The sequence below is a fragment of the Aphis gossypii genome, unplaced genomic scaffold, assembly GCF_020184175.1.
Source record: "Aphis gossypii isolate Hap1 unplaced genomic scaffold, ASM2018417v2 Contig00764, whole genome shotgun sequence".
Classification (NCBI taxonomy): Eukaryota; Metazoa; Arthropoda; class Insecta; order Hemiptera; family Aphididae; genus Aphis; species Aphis gossypii.
In genome coordinates this window covers 37,276-49,419 of record NW_026083271.1, presented here as the reverse complement: position 1 = coordinate 49,419, position 12,144 = coordinate 37,276, and the positions used below count along the sequence as shown (strand labels likewise).

Genomic DNA, 12,144 nt, shown 5'->3' with positions numbered 1-12,144 from the left:
ACGTTCACAGCATCAACAACGACCGTCATCGGCCCATACAGATTTAAACATTAAGGTTAAAACAGTGTTAGTAAATACAAAAGTGCACACGAATAAGTGACATCGAAAACGTGCGTATTTTTTATTGTTAATTGTTATTTGTGGATAGTTTCCATTTTAATTTTGAATGTACTATGTACAGTATCTCACAGACACCTCAGCAGACAGCAGTATAATTCTACAATTCTACCGACTATGTAAGTATATTTTAGCGTACATATCCAATAAATATTATAATATTTAATTTTCCATTAGGTACCTAGTACCTATTTATTTGATATTATTATTATTATTATATAATATTATTACTGAATAATCTTTGCGAATTGCAATGTGCCTGTAATTTTCATTCAGTTGAATTTTGTTGTAATATGCTTTAGCTAGGACTATAATTAAAGTGACCATGCTTATTAGTTATTTCTATATCACATACTTAATATTATATTACACTTTGTAACTATGTTTAAATTAAAGAAATCCAGATAGACATATAGTAAATTTTAAATTATGACAAGTAAAAGAACTAAGCGCCGAAGAGTGAGGGAGGAACTAGAATTTTTAAATTATGTTGAAGACAATGAATCTTTTGATTTATCAACAAATATTGAATCTCATATTTTAACGTCTGTTGATACAAAATATGATAATGTAGAGCACATTACAAGTTGTTAAAGAAAATAACTCAAATAATATAGGAAATATTTCTCCAGAGGTATGCATTTACTATACAATTTACTATTGTAGTATTGCATAACTATTATATATATATTTGTGTAAATAATTTTTTAAGTTAATTCAACATGATAATTCTGTATTGGAAATGATGAACAATGGAGCTGGAGCATTTATTTCATTGGATCATAAAATCAAAAAAAATCTGGCTGCATGGGCTTTGCAGAATAATATTCCTCACAACGCGTTAAACGGATTGTTATTAATTTTAAAAGAAATTCCTGGTTTGGAAAAACTTCTTAAGATTCTCGAACTGTACTTAAAACAAGACCAGTAAATGAAATTAATAACATAACAGTCATAGAACCTGGCTTATATTTTCACTTTGGTCTAGCTCAGGGGTCGGCAATTAATTTATATGGCGGTCCAAATATTTAAAAAAAAAAAAATTTCGAGGGCCAAAAAAATCTTAAACTTAATTTTATCATTTATGTATTTATTTTTGTGTTAAAAACACATTTTAAGACAAAGTATTTAATTATTTATAAAGTAATTATACATCCATACAACATAACAAATGCATAACAAAATTGTATTAATGAGAAAAATGACATTTCTTTTCTTGAGCTAATTTTTTAAAATCTGGTACTCTTGGAGAACAACTGAAAAGTGTTTTCAAGGTGGTGATCTGTTAATCTTGAACGGTATCGGTTTTTTAAAAACGTCATTTTTGAAAACGAAGTTTCACATACATAAGTGAAGCCAAACATAGTAGCTTATTTTATGGCAAGGGTTTTACAGTTCATGTATTTATCCAAGACATGCTTTATCCAAAAATCTTCAGTAGACGAAGTTTCATTCATTTGCAATGAGATATCTTCTTGCAAATCAATAATTTCCATTTGAAGTGAAGATTTTGGAAGTTTGAATAATTTTGTAGCAACGTCAATCCATTCTCCAGTCGGAGAAAATTCAAACGGATTTTTTAAAAATTGAGACAGTTTTCCAATTTCTGCAAAGTCTTTGAATCTCTTACCAAATTCTTCACCAAGGTCCGACAAAAAACTTAAAAACATACTGCAGTATATGTCGGGAGTCTTTTTATATTCTAGGATTGTTGGGAAATGAATAAAATCTTGATTTTTTATATCTTCTTCAAAGATTTCAAGTTTTCGTCGGAAAGCAGATACACTTGATATCAGATCACAAATTAACTTTTTGCCCTTGTAACTCAGTATTAAGTACATTTAAATATACAAGAATGTCTTTTAAAAATGCCACAGATAGCATATTGCTCTCATTTGTTAAGAATTTATGATACTGCTTTGATTCTACTGAATCCAAGTTTACCAAGAACGTGATTACTTCTTCTTTTATACTCCAAAAACGTTCGATCACTTTGCCTTTACTTAACCAACGGACATTGTTATGTTGAAGTAAATCCGAATACACTGAATCACATTCAAATAAAAAATCTTTAAACTGCCTGTGCTGAAGAGCAGATCGGGATCTCAAAAAATTAATCAACTTGATCATTATGTCCATTACTTCCTTTAGTGTTGTACTAAGTTTGCCACACAGAGATGTTTGATGAATTATACATTGATATGAAAGTATTTCAGCATTCTTATCCTTGATTCTCTTAACAAATCCCTTTTCTTTACCAATCATTGCCGGTGCGCCATCAGTTGAAATAGACACAATTTTATCATAACTAATATTTGATTTAGTCATGAAGTCGTTAAAAGTTTTAAACAAATCTTCTCCACGAGTCTTGCATTTCAATGGCAATAATGCTAGCAACTCGTCTCTAAATACTCTACTTTCAACGTCTAAAAAGCGCACAAAAATTGACATCTGCTCAGAATCAACAATATCACATGACTCATCAATTGCAATAGCGTAGCAAGGAGCCATCTGTAAAATGTGAATTAAATTATTTTTGTTGTCATCGGCCAATAGTTCTGTTCTTCTTGTATTGCTTCTTGCTGATAGATGAATACTTTGAATAGCATTAATTATGTCCTTTTTTTCTTCAAAAAGTGCAATGGCTACTTCTAACATACACTCTTTTACAATTTCTGAGTCTGTAAATGGTTTTTGGTGCTTATTTAACATTGCAGACACGCAATGCTGCTTCTACCGACTTTTCTTGCCCACTCATACTTTGTACTAACATAGTCGTACTATTTTTATAAGACAAGAGATACGCTTGGAGCTTATTTTTCGCGCTGCACTGTTAAGAGGAATTTTTTTTTCAAAATCTTTATGCATTGTATCATAATGACACTTTAAATTAGCACATTTAACGACAGCAACTGTACTGTTGCATATAAGACAAACTGGAACGGCTCCAGCTCTTACTGGAAGTGTAAAACAATATTGTTCGGTCCACTCAGCCAGAAACTTTCTGTTTTCATTGTCAACTTTACGTTTTTTGGAAAACATACTCGATTACACACGAATAATATTTATAAATTAATAAGTGTTAAAACTACAGACGCGATGGACTACAAATACGAATAATTATAATAATTTCTTAACGAACGATGAACGACAAACGCAACGAGTAAATTGAACTAAATAATATTTGTGTTTCAAGAAGTAGGTTCAATGTATGGTTTTCTGTTATCGTGACTATTATTATAAACAGCGGTATACGATGAACGTTATCGTAATTTCCTAATAAATCATAAAAATAGATCGCCTCTGAATATTGTATTTTACACACACACACACACACGCGCGCGCGCGCGCGCGCGCGCGAATACAAGCGACTCGGCCCGCAGCCGTGACTGTGGCACGTTCAACAACAACGCAGAATACAGATAATCATAAACCGTTATTATTGTCTTAGCGCCTAATGAAGTCGATTTCAATATTAGTTTAATTTTTGTTATGAACGGAGGGGGAGTGATACATAGGATATATAGGAAAATTAAGACCATTTTTGGCGGTCCAGTTATTTCCCTTCCGCGGGCCGGACATGGTCCGCGGGCGCCTGTTGCCGACCCTTGCTATAGTCAATGTTCAATAAATAAATATTTTTATTTTTACTTTAGAAATGATAAAAAAAAAACAATATTTCAAGATCCCTTACTAATGATTTGGTATCTTCTACAGGTATACATTATTATCAAATGTTTGGTCTATAAATATATTTTGATTAAATTTGTATCATTGGTAAATATATAAAATATATATTATATAAGATTTGTTAATATCTTATTACTGCAACGTGCTCTGATAGTTAAATATAATATATAAATTACCATAGCCAACAATACTCTAAACCTTGGGGGCATAAAGGACATCCTTATAGTTATGTTAGGATGAGCAACCAGGCAAGCAATGATTGAGTATAATTAAACTAGGACCGGACCTAAAAACAAAAGTTAAAAACAATCAAAAGTATCATCGCCCGTGTGCTTCCTATCCGCTAGGAGATAATAATATATAATTACTATCCGGTGACATATTATGGATACGTAATTACCACCCGGTAGAGTATATTAATTGCGGAATAACCTAACCCGATAGAATATTATAGTCATATAATTGACGCACGCTATCGCCCGGATGACGCAAAGCGTGGGCAAGAGCGGATGCAGGTGCAGATGACCAACAGGAGTCTGAGGGTACCGCGGGAGTCTCTAGACGATATAAAAGGGGGTCCAGATTAGGCACAATGCAGACGTGATCCACCAGAGTTAGAACGAGCACCTTCACGTCACCCAGATCAATAGTTTTTGTCATTTGGACATAGAATATTTTTCAAATTTGGCGCAGTTGGTAGGGTTCTTTCAAATAAGAATTCTTTGGTCGAACAATTTTTTTTTCCCACTTCGAAAATTTTTCGAAAAAATTAAAATATATCAACTTCAAAGAGTTCACTGAGGCACATTCGACAACGAATCACTGTTGAAGAAGACAACTGCAGAATGTCAACTTCAGCGATTCCGAAAGAGGAAAGAATCAACAAGTAACACCACGGCTCAGCAATCAAGAAGAATGAACGCATCGACTCAAACCATCGTTGTGTAAGCATAATTTTTTTTTCTTAACCCTTAACAAGGTAATGTATCTTTTGGGATACATTGTATTTGTTTTTTTCTGAAAAATCAGTGGTTTGAGATATTTAACATTTTTCTGGATGAGAACACTGTTTATTATGTTATCAATGTATAGAATAATATGGTGAACCATATTTTGTTATCATTATATCGTTATTTTATCATTCTAAAATGTGCTCATTCACGTGCGTAACAACTACTCTACATGCAGTTACGGAAACAGCAATTACGACGATTTAAAGAAGAAATTTTGGGAAAATTGTATTGTAAATCTATTGTTAGTAAGTTTGTACATCAATTTTATGTATAATATAAGTAATTTTTATGAAATTATCTATTTCCCTGGTCTCTTAAAAATATGTATCTCAAAAGACACATATGTTTAATTTCCTAATTGTTAATTTTTTTTTTTTGTATCCTATAAGATACATTTTATTAAGGCTTTCATTTTATTAGATATTTTTTTTGTATCCTATAAGATACAAACGACTAAGTTTCACATTTTTCAGTTGTATCTTATAAGACTCTTTATCCTGATATTAAACAGATTATAAATTGTATCTACAATAATAAAAATAAAATTGACTTTTGTAGACTTAAACATGCAACGTCGTAGAACAGAGGCTATACTTGCTATGGTACCTCCTGCAGATAGTGGAGACAGTTCTGAGGATGATGAACCTGAAATTTTCATAGACTTAAACGGCAATAAATGTGAATCTCCACTACCTGATGAAGTTGACGAAAATGAAATAGATAACCTACTTCAAGAAATTGAACTCAATCCCTTTGAAGAAGTATTTTTTTTTTATTATATATTTATATTATTTATTTCTTATATTTTTATTATATTCAATTATTATTAATATATATTATTATTTATTCTATCAATTATTTTTAATGTTATATTTTGTAGTTTATGTTTGATTTTGGTTATCAAAATACTGATGCCTTAATTGATCATAGTTCCAGTAATGATTTATCAAATAGTACACCAAATAATCAAGATACATCAAACCAAACAACTAGACGGTCATCTCGAAGGCTCTTGAGAGATGTTGAAACACCAACAATTCCTCTGCCTTTTTCTTTGCCAGAATCTGAACACCCTAGTCCAGTTACACAGACTAATTTAAAAAAAACTAAGCTGGAACACATGAAATTTAACTGGAAAAGTGGTAACGCATGTACATTTAATTTGGAGATTGAAGGGGTTGATTCCATCACAGAAAATGAAGATGTGTTAACACCTTTAGAATATTTTAAATTTTTCTTTTCTGATGACTTATTTAATGTTATTGTGGAAGAATCTAACACTTACTCATTTCAAAAGTTTGGCAAACCATTAAATCTTACAACATCAGAATTGGCTAGTTTTATTGCAATTGAGTTATGGATGGGTATAGTTAAATTACCAGCTTTCCCTGATTATTGGTCTAATATTATGGGTTATGATAAGATTTCCACTATCATGCCCTTAAAAAGATATCAAAGAATATTAAATTCAATCCATTTTATGAATAATGACAATTATAATCCAAATGATAGATTTTCTAAAGTGCGTCCATTTCTTGACATTATTAGAAGAAATTGTTTAAGTCAAAATCAACCAAACCAATTTTCTGTGGATGAGATGATGATTCCATATAAAGGAAAGAAAGCTGGCTCAAGAAGGCAATACATTAAATCTAAACCGAAAAAATGGGGGTTTAAGTTCTTTATTAGAGCTGGAGTAAATGGGTGTATTTATGATTTTTTACCATATGGTGGTGAGAGTACTTTTAATAATATTCACTTTAGTGATGTTGAACACAAATACTTTGGTTTAGGACCAAAAGTTGTACTAGCTTTGGCTTCAACAATTCCCAATAAGCCCTTAAGTACCATGTATTTTGATAATTTTTTCACTACTCCAGAACTCATTCATCACTTACGAAAAGAATATGGAATTTTAAGTCTTGGTACAGTTCGTCAAAATCGCCTCCGAAATTGTCCATTACTAGATGATAAAAAATTGAAAAAAAAAGGAAGAGGAAGCTACTCCTATAAATGTGATAAAAAAAAAAAAGTTAACGCTGTTAAATGGTTAGACAATAAGTCGGTCTGTTTGGCTAGTAGTTATGTTGCTATTGATCCTGTTACTACAATAAAACGATATTGTAAGCAGGCAAAATCAAAAGTAAATGTTCCACTTCCAAAAATTATTAAAGAATATAACACACATATGGGAGGAGTAGACTTAGCTGATATGCTGATTGCTTTATACAGAACAAATTTAAAAACACATAAATGGTACATGGCAATTATTTTCGCAAATGTTGGATGTATGTGTTAACAATGCCTGGCTTAACTACAGAAAAGATTGTCATACATTTAACCATAAACATGTAATGCGCCTAAAAGAATTTCGTGTGAATATAGCAATTGCACTAATCTTAAAAAATAAAGCAAGAGTTGGTAGAAAGTCCAAAGAAAATTATGTACCTGAAGACATAAAAATAAGGAAAAAGATTGCCCCTAGACCAATAGATGATATTAGATTGGATAAATTTGACCACTGTCCTACTATCGGCAAGAAAGGACGTTGCAGGTTATGCAAAATCGGTCAAACCACATTTATGTGCCAAAAATGTAACAACATAAGACTGTGTACTACCAAAAAAATAAATTGTTTTGAAACATTTCATTATGTTAAGTAATTAATTTAATATAATAAATCAATATGTTATTTTGTTTATTTATAAAATATTTATAATCATGCAATATGTATTATTATATTATGTTTAAGTCAATGTGAGACTAATATTATAATATTTTTTTAAATAAGTTATGTTATTTTGTTTATTTATATCATTTATTTTATTTATATTTTAATTTTTACTCAAAGTGAGACTAATATTATAATTTTTTTTAAATAAGTTATGTTATTTTGTTTATTTATAACATTTTTTTTATATTTTAGTCAAAGTGAGACTGATGTAATATTTCTTTATTTATTTTTTAAAGTTATGTTATTTTGTTTATTTATAATATTTGTTATATATTTTAGTCAAAGTGAGACTGCTGTAATATTTCTTTTTTTAAAAAAAGTTATGTTATTTTGTTTATTTATATCATTTATTTTATTTATATTTTAATTTTTACTCAAAGTGAGACTAATATTATAATTTTTTTTAAATAAGTTATGTTATTTTGTTTATTTATAACATTTTTTTTATATTTTAGTCAAAGTGAGACTGATGTAATATTTCTTTATTTATTTTTTAAAGTTATGTTATTTATATAACTATATATAATATCTTTTTTAACTTATATTATTTTGTTTATTTTCAAAACTTGTTAACTATAATACCTTTTAGTAAAATGGATACAACTATTATTATTATATTATTAAAATATTTTTACATAAACATAATAAAATAAAAAAATGAATAAGGTGTTTTTAACAGGTCTGTAATTATTTTATTGTATACCAAAATTGTTCTAAATTAACAAAAAATATAACTAAGTATTACAGGTATTTTTTTACACAAACTTGGATTAAAAATATTAATTATTTACTTAGTTATAAATCAAATTGATTTAAAATTATGAATGCCATAAATAAATTACATATTATTTTTGTAATAGCATTTAAGATAATGTATCTTTTAAGATACACATCAATAAATACAGGTTCAAGACATTGTGTCTTTTAAGATACATATTATAACTTCCATTTGACCATAAAAAAAAAAAAAAAAATCAATTTGTAATCAGGACATCCCAAGAGTTCTAAAAAACCTTAATTTATAATTTTAGGTTGTTTTTTTCAATACCTGCCTTGTTAAGGGTTAATGTAAAATAATTTTAAGCGTCTAACTCTGTTCCCGTCTCCTTTGGAATTAAAAACTCCATCGTATAAGTTACTTTTAATTGTGAAGGTGTATATATATATATTCCCCGTAAAACATTAAATAAATAAATAATTTAAGTAAAAAAAAAAAAATTAAAATAAGCAAGAATTAAATAAAATAAAAAATAAAAAAAAACGCAACCATTAAATAATTTTAATATTTTAATATTACACTAAAGCTGCAAACAGACTATTGTCACGTCACGTGAGCTCACGCGCTATCATGTCACCTCACGGCTCACCGAAAAAGTGTAGATAATGTATTTAAATATGTTAGAACCATACTATAGTAACGTTACGCGTATCACGTCACGTTATCAACCTCACACGTGACGGCACGGTTTTTATTTCTGAAAGTTCACACATTTTCGACTCGCGTAACGTCACGTTATAATATTTTTTCAAATTTCTCTCTAATTAAATATTTCAGTTTTTGAAATGGACGAGCAACTAATTGAAAAGGTAAGAGAGCATGAAGTCTTATATAATCATAGTTCACATGAGTATCGGGATCAGCATATACGACAAAGCGCTTGGGATGAAATTGGGAAAGAGCTAAAAATATCAGGTAAATATAAATATGTGATTAAAATATTACCTAAATATTATATATACCTAAATATTAAATATGTTATTGTCATTTTGTCAAATTATTGTTAAAAATTATTAATATTATGATAGAAAACTCGAAAATAAACTTGTATAATACAAATTTTATAGACTGCCGTTTCTACGTATATTATGTAGGCATATTGGTAGTGAAATCTATAAATACTACTTAATCGGACTAAAACACAGCGTTTAAAAATAGTGCGATTGTCAATATTATTCACTGTTTTTACACTATAAAATATTAGTTTATACAACCATATTATGATATCTTTTCAACTGAAATTTCATGTACAAAAATAATCAAGTATTACATTTAACATATTCTTTATTAATAATATTAATATAAATCGGCAAAATTGGAAAGTACAGAAAACCAAAACATAGGATATTCAGTTTTACTGATTACTGATTACTTGATATTAATTAATATTACAATCAACTACTACAAACGTAGCTTAAGTTATGCATGTAAAAACAATTTATTTATTTATTAATTAAGAATTTATTCTTCCTCTTCGAACTCTTTCAACTTGCCAAATTACACTACCTGCATCAGAATTAAAGTAATCTCTAAATTTTTCTCTAACTTAAAATGCGTCACGAGTGCTATTTCTTCTCAGTGGATCTAAATGCAGTAAAGCTGCTTCTGGTAGTTGTAGTGATTCTATATCAGGTTCAAACGCATTGTCCGCGCATAACATGTTATGCAGACAGCACGACGCAAGCACAATTTTGTCGACAAATTCTGGTTGTATTTCTAAGTGCCCTCGGAAACACCTCCAACGAGCAGCTAAAATTCCAAAGGCGTTTTCGACAACACGCCTAGCTCGTGACAACCTATAATTAAATATTTTATTTGGCTCATTATCCCCTAAATAGCGTCTACTAAATGGTCGAAGCAAATAATTTTTTAGTGGAAATGCTTCGTCTCCAACAATGACATAAGGCAGAGGTATAATCGATTTTTTTATGGTTGTTATTCAAAAACTAATCACTGAAAATACTTGAAATTTTCACCAAATGTTAATGTCAGTAGTATCTGTATATAGTTAAATTTTCAAAAAATTTTGACTTTTTTTGAGTTATTTATAGACTACTGAAATTTTCGATTTTTTTGAGAAATTTTTTTTTAGTGTCGATAAAAATTTTTTGAATGACCAAAAAGTTTTGAAAATTTAATACAAGGTTCCTTATGAGTTGTTTTTATTGTAGTTAAAAAAAATTAAAAATTTTTAGTCACAATTTTATTTTATAAGCGTTTATAGTTCAAATTTTTACGAAATCTGTCGAAAACGCGAAAATTTGCAAGTAATTTTGAAGTTGAAAAATCATAAAATTTTTTTCTTTTATAACTAAGTTTTGAAAATTCGGTACAAGGTTCTCCATACATTTTTCTTCAAATATCTGTAAAAAAAACTCTACCGGATTCAGACAAAAAATTTTTATGAGTGTTTGAAATTTAAATTTTTACAAAACCGCGTTAAATAACGGTTTAGCCTCAAACGATTTTTGATATTTGTTATAATTCAAAAAGTATAATTCGTAGATACTTGAAAATTTTACCAGTTATTTAGATTAGCATTTTATTTACTTGATTTAATTTTCAAAATATTTTGAGTTTTTTTGAGCTATTTATAGACAACTAAAATTTTCAATTTTTCTGAAAATTTTTTTTTGAAGGGTCGATAAAATTGTTTTGGCCCTATCAAAATACTTGAAAATTGTATACAAAGTTCCTCATATGTTATTCTTATAGTGATTAAAATATTATAAGAATACATAGGCACAATTTTTCTTTATTTCTTTATTAATCAATTTATAGGCATTTGAAATATTCAATTTTTTTTTTTATAAATGTTGATAAAAAAAAATTTAGCTTTGACAAAATACTTAAAAATTTAATAGAAGGGTCCACATTGAATCCTGCGTCCTAATTGAAAAATAAAATATTTGTTTCAAAATAGAATATATGACAATATTTAATTATAATATATTCTAGACTGACAAATCATCTCCTTTCAGAATCGTTTTTCGTATACAATGATACCTATCATTGCATTCAAATTTAATCTGCCCTAGTCCGAGGTCCACCCTACCCCCTAATGTACATCAGGGCGGTACTCACTTGCCGACTTTTTTTTTATTTTAGATTCTGATATAGAAATATTAAAAATAAACGTGCATAGTTTGATGAATAATTACAATAAAACATTTTAATTGTGGGAAATTAAATGAAACACTTGATAACGAATATCGACAAATCGATATGTATTAATTCTTATTAGTTATTATATTATATTTATATAAAATACTATGTAATATATTATTAGAACTGTATTTACTCGGTTTTTCGTTAAAATTCGAATTTATAACGCGCAAAAAAATCCTAAAAAACAATATTTGAAATTTTCAGGAAATCAAGCAAAACAACGTTGGGAGAATTTGAGGAGATGTTTTTGCAACTCAAGAAACAGGCGTCGAGATGAGGCGAAAAGTGGTTCAGCTTACAAAAAAAAAACCTCTTGGAAATTTGAGCAGCAAATGTCATATATATTACCATTTTTAGAAAAAAGAAAGTAAATATTACTATCAACATTGTGAATTTTTATAATTTTATATATTTAATAAATTAAAATTTATAATTACTATTAAAGGACACAAGGAAATTTAAACGAGTCTAACTTAGTGGCTGAACCAGAAGATCTGTCTGAAGAGTCTGAAGCAGAAGATATCGTACCAAGTCACCAAGTCAGGTAGATAAAGAAATCGAACGGGATGCACAAGATGACCAAGCTATAGATTTTGATTTAGCTCCTAACGAAGCCGCAGCAATTGAGAAACACTACAAACCTT

At 28.8% G+C, this 12,144-nt stretch overlaps 1 protein-coding gene across 1 annotated transcript; it reads right to left on the bottom strand.

The window, feature by feature from the left end:
- Positions 1 to 1,914: 1,914 nt before the first annotated feature.
- On the bottom strand, positions 1,915 to 2,829 carry LOC126555249 (zinc finger BED domain-containing protein 5-like). Its single transcript, XM_050210199.1, has one exon. It carries the CDS (start codon positions 2,827 to 2,829, stop codon positions 1,915 to 1,917), a length of 915 nt encoding a protein of 304 aa, XP_050066156.1.
- Positions 2,830 to 12,144: the final 9,315 nt, after the last annotated feature.

Coding starts and splice junctions, on each gene's coding strand:
- LOC126555249 (XM_050210199.1), bottom strand. CDS start 2,829: ATGTTAAATAAGCACCAAAAACCATTTACAGACTCAGAAATTGTAAAA.